General features: G+C 41.7%; 1 protein-coding gene across 4 annotated transcripts in view; it reads right to left on the bottom strand.

Moving 5' to 3' along the window:
- Positions 1-14,352, bottom strand: part of ST6GAL2 (ST6 beta-galactosamide alpha-2,6-sialyltranferase 2) — a 177,540-nt gene that overhangs the window by 34,971 nt on the left and 128,217 nt on the right. The window contains exon 1 of one of the 4 annotated variants that reach the window (XM_014956702.1): positions 14,207-14,320. The exons of 2 other annotated variants lie outside the window; for them this stretch is intronic. Coding sequence is in view for 1 of the 2 variants with exons in the window: in XM_014956701.1 (XP_014812187.1) it covers positions 13,397-13,429 (33 nt within the window). In the remaining variant the exon portion in view is untranslated. Of the gene's footprint in view, positions 1-13,396; positions 13,431-14,206; positions 14,321-14,352 lie in introns of those variants that run through there. One more of the 4 variants, XM_014956701.1, reaches the window with a different exon arrangement.

The raw sequence follows: 14,352 nt of genomic DNA, 5'->3' as shown, positions 1-14,352 counted from the left end.
TTAAGAGCTAAAGGCAGAGGGCAAGTAATAAAGTGAAGCCAATTCACTGCCCTAAATCAATCAGAAGAAGGTTTTCTCTGCCAACATAAAAAGAGACTGTTCCCCAAAAGAAATCTTTGTTTTAACATAGATTGATTCCTTAGCAACACCCAATCCTGTCAAACTTATTCAGTTGATGGGGTTTAGTCTTGCTTAAATCCTGTTCAGACACTAAATAAATGGAAAAAAACCCACATTAAGTCTGATTTAAAAGATAATGCTTAACATTTCTAACATTTTCATGATTCTTGCTTTTATTTCCGGAAATCTATATTTCTAGTTAGCATATGTTAGTAGAGATGTTTTACTAAGTTATAACTGCTAAGTTAAAACTGCTATAGGGTATACAAACACAGGATGACTGCAAGCTAAGCAAAATTTTCATACTTATATCAGCTTGGTTCTGTTTTTACTGTTGGAGAAAAAAAGCATTGAAGTTCATGCTAAATAGGGGCATAAAAATGCAAAAAGATGCCCTGGCAGCAATCACAAATGACGCCAAGCAGTGATGAGACTCTTGTTCTGGTCTTCGGTTGTCTTCAACCTACTCCAAACTTCTCAGATTTTTCAGTTTCTGTGCAAAACATTCTGTTGTGCCTTGTCTGCAGTCTTAGGAGTAAAACTCCTCTGAATCTGTATTTGGACATGAGGTAGTATAGCAAAGTCCCGGTAATCCACACTTACTAGCAGGAAACCTGCCACTAGTAGTAAACCCACCAATCACCAAATCCAGTTTGGTGATGATTAAACAAAATTTACCAATCCAACAAAGCAAAAGGAACTCTATATAGGAATAGTGTCTTTCTTTAATTCATTGTAACTCGCACTTTTATTTTAAAGCATTGTACAATTTCATAGTACTTCTAGTAACTATAGTGAATTGTATGATCTAAAAACCCCAAGTATGAAACCTGGTATTACCTCTAACAGACCCTGGAGTGTCAGAGAGACACCAGGTTATTCCCAGGGAGGAATGGCACAGCTCCCTGTGTTCCCATTACACCACCCCTGCACTGATAAAAAGCTACGGGAGAATCCTGTAGAATCTGACTATCCTGAAGTGACATTTAAGTAGAGGAATACAAAGATATTAAGATGAATTTACGAGCAGTGCTAGACTGGGCTACTTACAAACCACATTTATTTAAACATATCTTGTACCTCGCATTCTGCTTTTCCACTTAAATAGTCCAATTCTGCAGCAGCCACAGAAGCTGGGTTTTCGCAGAAGCTTCAGCGTAAGAAAATAAGCACCACTGAGCTTTTCTTAAACAAGCAGTAGTTACAGATTTTTTCTTTCTTCTAACTACTATTTGAGATTGCTAAATCTCTTCAGATTGCTCCGAAAGCAGCAGAAATTAACAGTGAACTAATTTATGATGAAATGGACTTATCATACTAACTACTGATAATTTTTTTAAGCTTTAATTGTTCAAATTTGATACAGCTCTTTAAGAATCCTATCCAATGTGCTTTCACAATTCTCAATGGATAGTATTTATCTGACTTATTTACTAATTACTTCCAAATTACAAGTGTCCCTCAGGTCTGAATCATTTTTGATGAAAGAATGAGCAGACTTACGTATTTTTATACCATGAAGGAAGAGAAATGAAAGGAAAAGAATTTGTATGGCTCAGATCAAGCAAACAGAAAGCCTGATTTCTTTAACTTTATCACCACATGTAGGTAACAATTTTCTCTGTTAAACCTTCCACATCACCATCATGTCAAGAACTCTGCTTAGTTTTTTTAGTAAGTGGAGATAACCATTAAAACCTATGACAAAAGCAGCACTCCAGACTGCAGATACTGTAAATGGCACCGTGTCCATAAAGAAATCGAGTATGGACAAGCACATGAAGAATAATCACATTTTTTCAAGCCACTTAAATAGAACATGCCCAAGGGCATGCTGTAGAGGAGCCCACGGTTCTGTCACTGGGTAACATACAGAGTTTCCTTTCCAGGAGTCAGAGAATTCAAGTTTATGTGAATTCTAATATATCATTTTTCTGCCAAGCACACTACTGTAAGAAACAGGCACATCGGTGTCTTTAGTTTAAAATCAATTTCACTTGGCCTGGGCATCAGAAAATCAGGGAAGAAACAGACTTTTAGTATATGACATTAGCTTTCGAAAAGCACTGTTTTTCTTGGAATATGTAACATTGTTAATATAATACATACTTTATGTACTCTGTGTACTCCCTCTCCAGCTACTATTTCTCCAACATTTCAGCCAGTGACTGTTGACTCCAGGCTACAGGCATGTGTTTCCTCCAGCATCACCATGTCACTATAACCACCTCCTGATTTCTAAAACCTCAGAAGTAGCATCCCTCCTCTGAACCATCTCCAAGACCTATGAACCAGCCACCACTGCTGCCAAGCCTTGACCCAATCTGTCTTTATCTTGACGACACTTTTATTCAGCGTGGCTGTTTCCAAGTCACTTGACATTTTCCTGAGTACTTCCTGAGTACATGGGACTTGCAATTTTCTTCTTTTGTAACTTCACTTCAGCTGGATGGAAAATCAGGGGAATCTTTTAGTTAAAAAGGTATTGCATTTCAAAGAACAAAAATATAGCTCTTTTGTTTAGTGGATCTGAATGAAAAATTCACTTTTGGTTTATATCCCAAAGCCACAGTGGAAATGATGTGGTATCAAATATTACTTTTTGAGAAACTTGGACAGTGGGGTAACGAGCAATTCTCTTGTTGCTCTGCTGTTATTGACCAAACTTCTGCTTTATAGCTAGTTCCAAACAATTGGGGTGGGGTGGAAATTGCATATAAAGGGGCTGACTTTAATCCAGTGGTAAGGAAAGGAAGACTTCATACTCTATCACATATACTTACTGGGTCCATTCTACACTTATAATACAGTTTTGAGTCACAAAACTCGCAGTAGTGTCCATCGAACAGCTTCATTGTCTTTGCATAGCTGTATCGTCGCCCGGCTATTTATGTTTCTACTCATTTACTTAAAATGTTAGAAGTCAGCAAATAAGGAAATAATATCAAGGATTTAATGAGGGGTATTTTAATTGTTTTAAGTGTCAAACCCTTTCTCTATTCTTTAGAAAATAAGAGAGCAAATTCAGAAACAAAGTTTAAGTGGCACTAACAGAAAGCAAACTATTGTAGAAAGAGGACTTTACTTCGTTGAACTTCTTTCTTGAGCTGGATCAGATATCTATCTTAGCCATGCTGAATTTTTCAGCAGTCAAGGCTATGAATTACTATTGGCTGCTTGACTGATTAGACATGGTGCTGGCATGCCTGAGACCTTCCAAACACAGCAGGGGTTACTGCAGCAGTAGACAATACTATAATGCTGCAGTATTACAGGCTATGCAGTTTTCTCTGCCTTTGCTCAGCTTGTGCAACGGGGTTTACGAGACTCCTTGGAAACTTTCATCTGCAAGCACGGGATGGAGTAGCACCAGTAGTAACTCAAGGCTTTGCAGCTCTGCAGTCTGAAGAGAGCAGGCACACTATTTCTAGAAATGCCAAGAAGATAAAAATTCATTGAGGTGTTCTCCTCCATCAAGGCCCTGCTTACTGAAGAAATCATTCAGGGAGGCTCTATATTCAGAGCACTACAGTGCTGTGCAGTGATGCTTGAGCTAGCTCAGGAATCCAAAATGCATCCTCCTATCTATATATTTTGCTTTGCATTTCCTCTCTGATGGCTACGGTTTGGGCGCTATCACCACCTGCAGAATTCTCAGGGCACTTTAAACTGCAACTAGTTATTGTTTTACAAAAATAAAGAGCCTCGTGTCACACACGACAAACGCCAAGTTCCACATGTACAGTGTGCGCTAGCTGTGCCCTTATTTATCTCGTGACGACCTTGCAAGAGTAACATATATACCAGTGACTGCAAGGCTTAATTATTTTAATTCCGTGGTCCAGGAGTTTTCAGCAGGGTTCCTCTACTGCTCGCAGCTTTTGCAGACTGTAGCAGTGTATCTGATCACTGGTTTAAGCAGCTGTGATCACATTACACCCACCCCGCAACTCTTCGCGCTGGCTGCCTATACAGTGGCAGATTGATTTTTAGCTGGCTCTGTTGGTCTTTTTAGTGCTCCTAATAATAAAACGCCTGGGCAAATAGAAAACCTGCTGATAGCTATTTTATGCAGACACCCCTTTTCAGAAGTTAACCCATAATAACCTACCGTATCTTGACAGACAACTGTATGTTCAGTGTGGAGCAAGACCCAGCAATGTCCAATTGCTACGGATGCTAGCACCAGTACAGATGGCAAACAGGACAAAGCCATGGAGCACCTCCTGGCCTCCTGAGCTGCAGAGCTCAGCAGGTGCTGGGTGATCCTGCCTGAAAGACAGTCCTACCAAACAGTGATCAACAGCACCTTGTCTCTTCCAGGAGCAGCACCTCCTGACTCGTGCAGAGTCTCTCCTGGTGCTTTTAAATTCGAGCCCCGGAAAGAAAAATACAGTCAAGCGGTGACTTCAAACACTCTCAAGCCCCTGCCTCAGGGCGAGGGCTCATTCCAGCTTGACATCTGTTCCAGCCCTGCTCAATCTGTCTATAAAGTGACTCAGTCAAATTAATTCAGTGTCTTTAAATACAGCGTATTTAGAGACCTTTGCTCCTTTGGCTCCATCTAACTATAGCAACTATCTGCAATGGCATGCTTTGGCCTTCACATCATTCAGAGAACAGCCCTCAGAGCAAAGAGCTGCTGCACAACCAGGTCTCAGTCTTATACAGAATTAAGTCACAGCTAAGGCCCCAAACTTGAAAATTAAAAAGCACTTCCAGGTCCACAAACCTCTTCTCTGTATTTTCTAATAACTATCTGAAAATTTGCAATTCTGGCAGCTAGGCATTTCAGGCTGCAGATGTTTAGAGATTATGAAGAGCAGCCCAACAGCACAGATGCAGAACACTGATCCCAATCTTAGGCTGTTGCCACCTTCAAGGCTTTCCACAGCAGGAGCTGCCATTAGAGAAACCTCTAATGACAAGATGGCCATCAACCAGCAACATCTTTCACCTGGAGGTGAGAGTGTAAGTAGGCCAAGCAGAGAGGGAAAAGCTCTAATAAACAGTGAGCTCTCAAACCAGACAATCCAAAAACCTCTCCAGTGATAGCCAGGTGGGAGCAGGACTCTTAACTGTGGTTCCTTCTCCGGTGGGTATAGGACCAATGTTACCACATATGCCTGTACGCAGCCATGCACAATCTGGCTCCAAGTTATACTGCTCTGAATTTACCCTTTTAAAAAACCCACAACTAAAATAAATAGGAAAAATACAATCAGCCTGAACAAGAAATAGCAGTGAACAATTAAGATGGAATGAATATCAACTATGCAGAAATATTTGTAATGGAGAGATTAGCTTTCTATAATAAACTCCGGTTTTAACCTTCATAACTTCAACAAAGTAAAACCCAGTCACATGAAATTTCACAGTCATGGTCTTGTGCCAAGGAAAGCTTCTCTGGAAAGTTTGAGGTAGATCAGCCAAGGCATCTTGGAGATATGAGAGTTCCAGAAAAGTGAGGTGTTCTTCATTTCTTGGACTGTTTCCTAATTTTTTTTGGCTCATCATAACTTAAAAATGGTTGGCTTAGACATTCCAAATTTGCTTGGCTACTACTGGCGCCTTTGACTAGTTGCAGGCTATTTTATTACTGAATGTGGGTTTGTGCAAATTCTGAGCGCTGCAGTTGTTAACACCACATGTTGGCTTGTATGTCCTGTAGGCAAGCCAGCCTGGCCCACTGCAGGCTCCTCAGTCACCTCATCAGCTGTGCTCTGGAGGCAGCGCCAAAGCCCAGGACCCTTCCCTTAGGTCCAACTGGGTGTAAGAACTTGGCTGGACTTTACAGTCCCCGTGGGGGAGCTATGTTTCACCATGCTGAAAAGGAATGGTCCCAAGGTGCTTCCAAGCCTTGCCAGTACCAAAGTGCCTCTCTTGGAAAGGTAAGTATACATCAGGCACAGGTGGTTTCCTCCCCAGACTTATTGTCATCCTACTACTCCTTCAGTCAATACATAGCCTTCCTCTCTGATGTACACAATAATTTTCCCAGGGAACATCCCTATAACTCCCAAGCACCCCCTCCTCCATGGATTACTGATCCAATCTGTTTTCCATTTTCATTTCCATGGTGATTGAAAACTCTGTGCTGGGGTCTGGGTGCTTCTTCTGCAGCTTATTCCCTCTCTGCTCCATTCCCTCTGTCTCCAAGGCCCTCTTCCAGACAGGAAGCCTCATACGCATAGATATAATATACCTCATTAGACTTCTGGGAAGAAAAACCCAGGGGGAGGATTTCAGCCCTTGAGAAGTAAATTTCCCCTGAGCAAATTAAAAGCTTTGATGAACCCTGGAAAGACTATGGGTAAGGAACTCACTCCTGGTGGGTATTGCTCTGTTCACAATCTTGATTTTGATAACAGATACTATGGCAACCTCATGCATCTCTTGACACAGCCTTCAGCATGGTCAACTACTTCAAACAATTCCCCTTAATCTTTGATACTTCCTTTGATGACGACTGTCACCTGCTGGGTTGCCAGGATAACAAGCAGTGCACAGCTGATCAGTGGAGGAAAACATTAGAACATTAAACCCACTTCTTGGTGAAGTATGTTTCTACACAGAAAGTGCCTCAGTTACAAAGAGACCTATTCTTTTTGAGACGCACACATGCATGACTCCCATTCACAGGAGCTACACGAGTGCATCCAAAGTAGAATAGGCTTGAAAGTGTCTACATTTACCAAACACTGATCCCACACAGAAGTGCTTTTTGAGAATGACTGAAATACTGCATCTTACTTTTGCTCTTCAGAAACAAAAGATCCACTACCAATACCACGACCATGTCGCCTACATTTAAAAAAAAAAAAAAGTGACATGTGCACAAAAAATCCATAAAATATAAATGATCTACCTAGTAGGTAGTAAGAACTGAGGGTTTTTTCCACATTTCTCATCCAATGGCAGAGTTATCAGAGCTCTTTTATTTGTACTGGCTTCGTATCTCTCTTCTGCCACCTCTTAAATGCAGATAATCTACCTCTGCTCTTCTCAGGAGAGACCATGCAAAGCGCAGCCAAGTTTTACAAAATCCACAGCCTTGTGCTGGGTCGGCACAAACCTGCAGAGTGCCAAGGCAAGCTGCAGGAGGAGGACTTCTCTTGGTCCCCCACAGAGCTCAAACAGCTTCTACTGCCCTTTGGGAAGGGGCGCTACCCGGCTCCACCTCACCGGCCACTGCGTGAGCTAATGAAAAGAGCATGAGAAGGATTCTGCACGTGCTTTCCTCCCCTCTCAATCCACAGAGGGCCAGTCACAGTCTGACCCTAACTTAACACTCGGGCTGTAAACTTACTTAACACTTGCAGAAGAATTTTTTTTTTTTCAAACATACTGATGGCAGCATATGGCCCATCGACAGGTTTATTATTGTAAGACACTTTTTCCACCAGGTTATAGTCTTTTTTATAAACATATGTTTCAGCACATAATAAAATCCCTAAGAACTGTTTCTGAAACATAACCACTATGCAGGCACAGAAACTACTTTTCAAGGTTTGTCAAGATAATGAAAGAAACAATCTTTTAGGGGACTTCCAGTTTTCTAAATGTCTTTTTCTAAAGGCCTTTTAAATCTAAGAGTGTCGAGAGTTATGCATGTTAAACAAAACCCCAGAAAACAGAAAAAGAAAAGTGAGTTCTCTGTGTTAATGCCACATGAGTCTCCATTTTGTCAAAGCAATCATTTTTATACTTAGCACAACTTCTCCTTCCGCTAAGTAGACCTTTTAACTATGCTTTAAATCAGAACATGTGTTTTATGGGTGAATGACACGCTTCTGAAAAAGAGGTGGCATATTATAAAGAAAATGTCAACAGCACACAGCTACAGCCATGCAAACTCATCAGTGTAAAACCACCCTTGATATTCTGTGCCCTTCAGCTGTGCTAATAAAAAAAGGTCTGTGTGTGGAGTCAAGGTAGTTAGATCATGGCCTTGCATCCATCTGCAAGACTATATCCAAGTTAAATGTCTAAAAACATGTCACTGCTCGATTTTCCTATAAACTGCATTTGCGTTCCTCAGAAATAACGCTTTTTGCCTATCAGCTATAATGCAATTTCTACAGTAGCACCGCAATCTTTAGAAAAAAAGAATCACATAGTGTACACTGCTTCAAAAAATTCCTGCGCTCCTCTTATTCTTAATGCTTCCTCTGTAATGCCTCATGATATATTTAGCCCAAGCGGGCTTTGTTTTAAAACCACCTTCTTCAATACATCAAAATATGACCCAACTCACGTATGTTTGCTAAGAGCTTTGTTTCCTACTACCCAAGTTTATTGTCTCCTGTTGAAAAGGAGCCTGCAGCTGGAATACAAACTAGGGCTCACAGGGCTCTAGATCCAAAGCCTTAAACTTAAAGGCGGTGCAAGACCATTCCTTGATTTTACAGGACCAGGTATCAGGCTTGTACTTCACTGAAGACACAAGAGGCCTTCCAGACTGTATGATACAATACATTAAATACTCCTTAACCACTAGAAAGAAAAAAAAAAAAATTGCAACCACTTTTGGACATTTCTTTGGCATTTAGGGTATTGTGGGGGAGAAAGAGCACTTCTGGGTTCCAAGACACCACGCGCACACACACACACACACACCGTGACACTCCCCACAAAACATGTATGTTTTAAGACACTGGAAAAAATAATCAGTCACCAGCAGATTTTAAGCTTAAAGGAAAAAAAAAAATTCCCTATTTTTATCATAGGCATACTGTTATAATTGGCATGCGTGAGCCTGCATTCGAAGAAAACTCATTTGTTAAAATTAATCACCGACTTCTCAGCTAATTTGTCAGTAACTACTATCAAGTCTGGACATGATGAGCTTCACTGGGAGATAAAGCGTGCCCTCTACGGTGCTTCCACAGGGTGAAACCCTAAGTCCAGGGAAGCTTTTGAACATTTTGCGAGCAACTTACTCAGAGGGAGCCAGGACCTCATGGACGCTGCTGTGCGCTCTGCTTTTATGGATTGAGCCTTTCTTGGAGAGACAGGCCAACGGCTCTGACAATAAAACCCTCTCCTTCTCCGCTGGCAGGCGGAGGACAATTAGCAATCGCACATCCCGACACGGTGTTTGGAAGCCCTTAACTGGCGGGATGGGTTTGAGGCCCAGCTGAGGCGTGACGGGCTTGTTAGCCACTCCGAGGAGTCTTTCGACAAGGGGGCTGGCTCCACACATCTAATTGCGGTAGCTGCTCCTATGATGTGGAAACCTGTCTATTAGAAAACACATTTCACAGGTGACTAAACAGCCATCAGATGGTAACAGCTTTTATTTGTTACTGACCCCCCGCTCCCTGCCGCAGCGGAAGGGTGAACGGCTCGGTATCCCATTGCCAGGCCAGAAACAAACACCTCTGCCTCTGTGTACAAAATTTCAAAATACCTACAGTATTTTTTCAGATTTGCAATGCATTGTGTTAATATAGCACTCCAAACTAGCACCTTCCTACCTAGAAACCAGCCTCATTCTGCACTGCTCAGTTATGCAAATATCTGAAAAGTGAGGGCACAACGGACCACGACCGTAGGGCATGTCATTACATTTTTATATGCAAAAGGTGTTTACTTAGGTCTCCACCCCTCAAACGGAACATCATAGGCAAAAGAGACTTGGTATTTCAGAGAGAGAGGATCAGAGCCTTTGCTGAGGGACAGGACAGTGACTGGACCAAAAGTAGTCCCTTCCAGTGGCAGACTGAAAGACAACTCCACTACCAAAATTAAATACAGACCTTAGCATAGCACAGCTACTTTAAACTAAGGATCCTATAAAGATCCCTCATCAAATTTTACACCCTCCAGACCTTTGCCTCCATCAATGACATCATGAATTCACAAAGTCGCAGAACAAATCACCCCATCCTCACTAAGTCCTCTACATGTGGTGGGCCATGTATCTTCCACCCAGACAGAGAGGCATCACAAGGGAAGAAGAAACTTTGCACAGTTAGAAGCCATTTGCTTCACATGATTTTGTGTTCAGTCCCCAGCGAGCACTCAGAGTCCCCTCACAACCCTAGCTCTAGACCGCCCTAATCTTGGATAGCAGTCATACAATTTAATACAATGAACAGTGGATTGTACAAAATCTGTGATGAATACTACTCCGATGACAAATGCAGAGCTATGCAATGAATAACATTTACTTTTAATTTCCATTTAGATGTCTGACGTGCAACCTTCCAGAAAGCACAATGCAGTAGCACACGCAACCAGTCGTACCTCCAACGGTCCTGTCTCCCATGAAACGTAACAGCAATCCAGGCCAGTGCATCCCACAGCCCAGCTCTGCTCCATTTCCCCAGCTCCCACTGAACCTCTGGCCACCTTCAGCAGCGGGGAAGATGTGGCTTCTCCAAAGTGACTGGCGTCAAAAGAGGGCTTTGAAGGCCTGTAGACCAATAGGCTCCGTCAAAGCATCTGTCAAGAGCAAGCTCCCAAGGTCAAGGACCCCCATCAAGAACACTGGCAACAGCTCCCTGACATTTAACTCTTCAAGCGTTTATCCGCCTGGAAGTAGCCAATCTTTGAAAAATGTGTACAGCAAACATAACGATTTTGGCATGCTTTGCCCTCAAGGCCAACTATCAAAGCACTGTTTCCAGTCTCTGTAAAGTTTTCAGACCAAATAAAAATGAATCTGAATTTCTTTTCAAAATTGCTTTTCTCAGAGTGTTATTGATGAAGGGAATCAGTTTTCTACGGCTGTACCATAGAAAAGACTGGATCTAAAATAGAAAATACTCATAAGACCCATCACAAGTATCAGGGTTTTTTACATTATTCTCAGGTATATGTTAGTTGCAGTCAGCTTTTCATATGATCTTGTACCCTAAATATGACACCAAGTTCTTTGTCGCGCACATTTCATCCCATGCCGCAAACCTTTACATTCTTAAAATAATTTTCAAGACACACAATGTCACTGGAAGAAATCCTCTTAACTTCAGTAACCATTTAAAAACTTTCAGAAAAAAAAAATATTGCATCTTTCTCATTTGTGTCATGGTTTAGTGGATACCTAAATACAAGTGATAGAGTTTTAAAGAAGATCAAAACATATTACCATCAGGCACGCCGAGCAATTGCTCTGAATTACTACCAGCAAAATCAGAATGCAACTGTTTTTAGTTATGCAAATTGGAAATGTAGTGGCACGACTGCAAATGAGAGCCTAAAAAGTGCAAAGTTCAGGAAAAAGCCACGCATGCAGCTGTTCCAAAAATAACCATGGTCAGATAAAAGTCTGAAAGCAATTATTTGGGCCGAATATTGTACACAGACCACTGTACTAAGCTTCTATAATTAAACAAGACAAAAGTTTAGATGGTGCCTAATAAACCATTTACTACATTAATTATATTCAAGTGTGGCAGTCTAATGCCTGGTAATAACTAACAACAAGGGAAATAATTTAAAGAAAAGTATCTGATGTTGTAAATTTCTTTCTTTTTCATTCATCAGTATCAGTGTTACTCGCCAGCCTTTCTACCACACTTCAAACGCATGAAAGGGATACTGCTTAGCGTCAGGAAGAGCTATTTAAGGGTTGTAAACCTTAACTCGGAGGAAGCCAACAGCCTTACTCGACAAAAATGATTTCTCCACTATGAAAGCAGCAGGAGAGCCAGATTTTCCATTCCTTGAATCAAGTCCTTACGCCTTTGTTCCAAAGTTGCGGTGTCACAGGGGCGCCCAGTCTTTTTGTAGCAGCAACAGCATCTCAACAGATCTTTGCTGATCAAGTTTTCCCACTGACCCTATTCCCTGGATTTGCCTTTACCCTGATCATGCAGCATTTCTATACACCTGCAATTGTAACAGTGTTTGCAGCAATTTCTCATCAAGATAATTAATATTAGAGAGGTATTTTATATATTTTGGCTTCTTTTAATGCCATTAGTAGCTAAATACATGGAAAATGAGCCAACACCATATGCCCAAGTACCTCTTTGTAGACCGCCAGCCAATTGCTTAGCAAATACAGAGAAGTTCCCAAAACACAATCCGAAAATTACTGCAGAGAGATTTGCATACAATTTCTGATGGACCAGTAGCATTCCAACAACTTATGCAAAATCCAGCATGCTCCACTAGTGTATGCGGTAACCAGCACACACAGCATCAATTCACAATGCAAGCATTAGGATGCTACCAACAGGATGCTGTTTTATCTCATTTCGCTAATCCAAAATAAAGCAATAAAAAAATTCTGTAGGATTAGAATTATTTTCTGGTTTGCTTTCTTCATTTCAAATCAATCTTATTTGTGCACACCTCTATGTTTAATCTAAGAGGGTATATAGCAATCATTTTGTAGATTTCAAACAAGAATGGAGATAAGGTGAACATACAACTTTATCCAGAATGTCTTCCCACTGGGACGTTTACAGATGGAATCCTAACATCCCCTCAAGTTCCTTTTATAAAGTTTTTATAACACTTTCTCTATTGTTTGGCCTTTTCCTTTCCTCAGTTAGAAAACATACCACAGAACAGAGATGGGGAGGTCTGCAACTTTGCAGCAAAACCTCTAACGTTTTGTATACATCCTCCAGCTCTGAATGTGCAGCGTGGACAATGCTGGGAAATCCTGTCCTCTGCCCAGATAAACCATGGAAGAAAAAGAGTTCTCCGACTACCACATCAGGAGTCATGGAAGTCCTAAACACCATCACAGAAGGCTTCTGCCTAGGAATAGTTCAAAGTCTTCACTTACAAGATCTCAAAGCCAGCACTTTCCCAGCAAATGGCAAGTGGAGCCCTGCCTGCTTCAGCAGAGGTGTCTGCCAAGAAGCCCCTCTGTTATCAGCTGAGAATTGGTGCCAAATACCCTTGGGTTTGAATACACAGGCAGGACCTCACCTCCAGACCCTTCACCACAGCTTCTCATTCAGCGACAAATAGCACATCTCTTCCCAACAGCTTTTGGTCTTTGCAAGACACACACAAAACCAGTAGGTAGCCACCAAAGGATTTCCAGTCAAACAGTATTTTCATTGGAAAGTGCTTATGAAGGAAAAATGCCTCTAAACTTTACTTCAAATTTAAAATAATAATAAAAACCCCTGTTAAAAATAAAAAACCAAACCTGCAAGAGCTTCATCTTTAAATGGAAAAACTGTAGCAATTCTTTTCCCATACCCAAAAGTCTCACACTATCAAACCCAGCTGAATTATTTTTGCATGGGTTTTCCAAATAACCAAAAAAAAAAAAAATATATACATATAGATCTGTTAAAATTACCTGGATGCAGACACCACGGCTGGAAAGTTTCATTGCAAAGGATTAAAGTTCAGAAAGTTTGCAAGACTGAGAAAAGAAAATCAGATTGAAAACCAAGCAAAAACCTTAACCTTGAGGTTTGCTGCTGCTGCCTCCTACCTATCACTTAACATTTCTCTCCACATGAAGAAATGACTAAATTCTACTCCAACAGTTACCAACTAAATTACTTCAACGAGTAACCTCATCAAATTTTTTTTCTAGTACCAAGTGAAACACATTACCGTGACAGAATAAACTACAAACGGTAGTTGAGTATTAGAGATGATAATGTTCCCAATAAAATATATGAGCAGATGACAAAAGTGATCTACGCTGCTTATTAGAGGTAAATACGCAGAGACCTTTTCTTCCCTTTGAGAATATCGATTTTTATATGCTAACACGGCTGCCTAACTATTTATAAGTGCAATCTGCAAAAGCAAATAAAGAACTAATAGAATAGCCTTTGAATAGCAACACCCCCCCACCCCCCTAAAAAAAAATAAAGGTCTCATTTAAATTCCTGAAAAGCACTGCTTCTCTAAACACATCTCCCTTCAGCAGGCGAACCTCGCTAAAAACACACCCTACGCGCTCCCCGCCTGAAAACTGTGAAGCCCAGGCGGCACTAAAGCCGTGCCATCGGGAATCCATATGGCTTCACCTATAGGATTTTCCTCCCAACAAACGCTGCACGGTAGAAGTCCTCCCTCTCACCACCCCCTCCCCTCCCCCCAAAAAAACCACCCAAAGAAAGTCCTTTTCCACCCGGGGGTGCCCCCTACATACCACCGGGGCTCTCAGGGCTCTCTGGGGTGCCTGCCCCCCGAGGTGCAGCAGCCGGGGCGGCGTGGGGGCTCCGCCTCGCCGCTTCCCACGAGTGGCCTCTCCCCCCGCATGCTGGTGGCCACCGCTCGCACAAAGCGCAGGGGGCG

The sequence above is a fragment of the Calidris pugnax genome, unplaced genomic scaffold, assembly GCF_001431845.1.
Source record: "Calidris pugnax isolate Ruff unplaced genomic scaffold, ASM143184v1 scaffold318, whole genome shotgun sequence".
NCBI lineage: Eukaryota > Metazoa > Chordata > Aves > Charadriiformes > Scolopacidae > Calidris > Calidris pugnax.
This window is presented reverse-complemented; position numbering and strand designations above follow the sequence as displayed.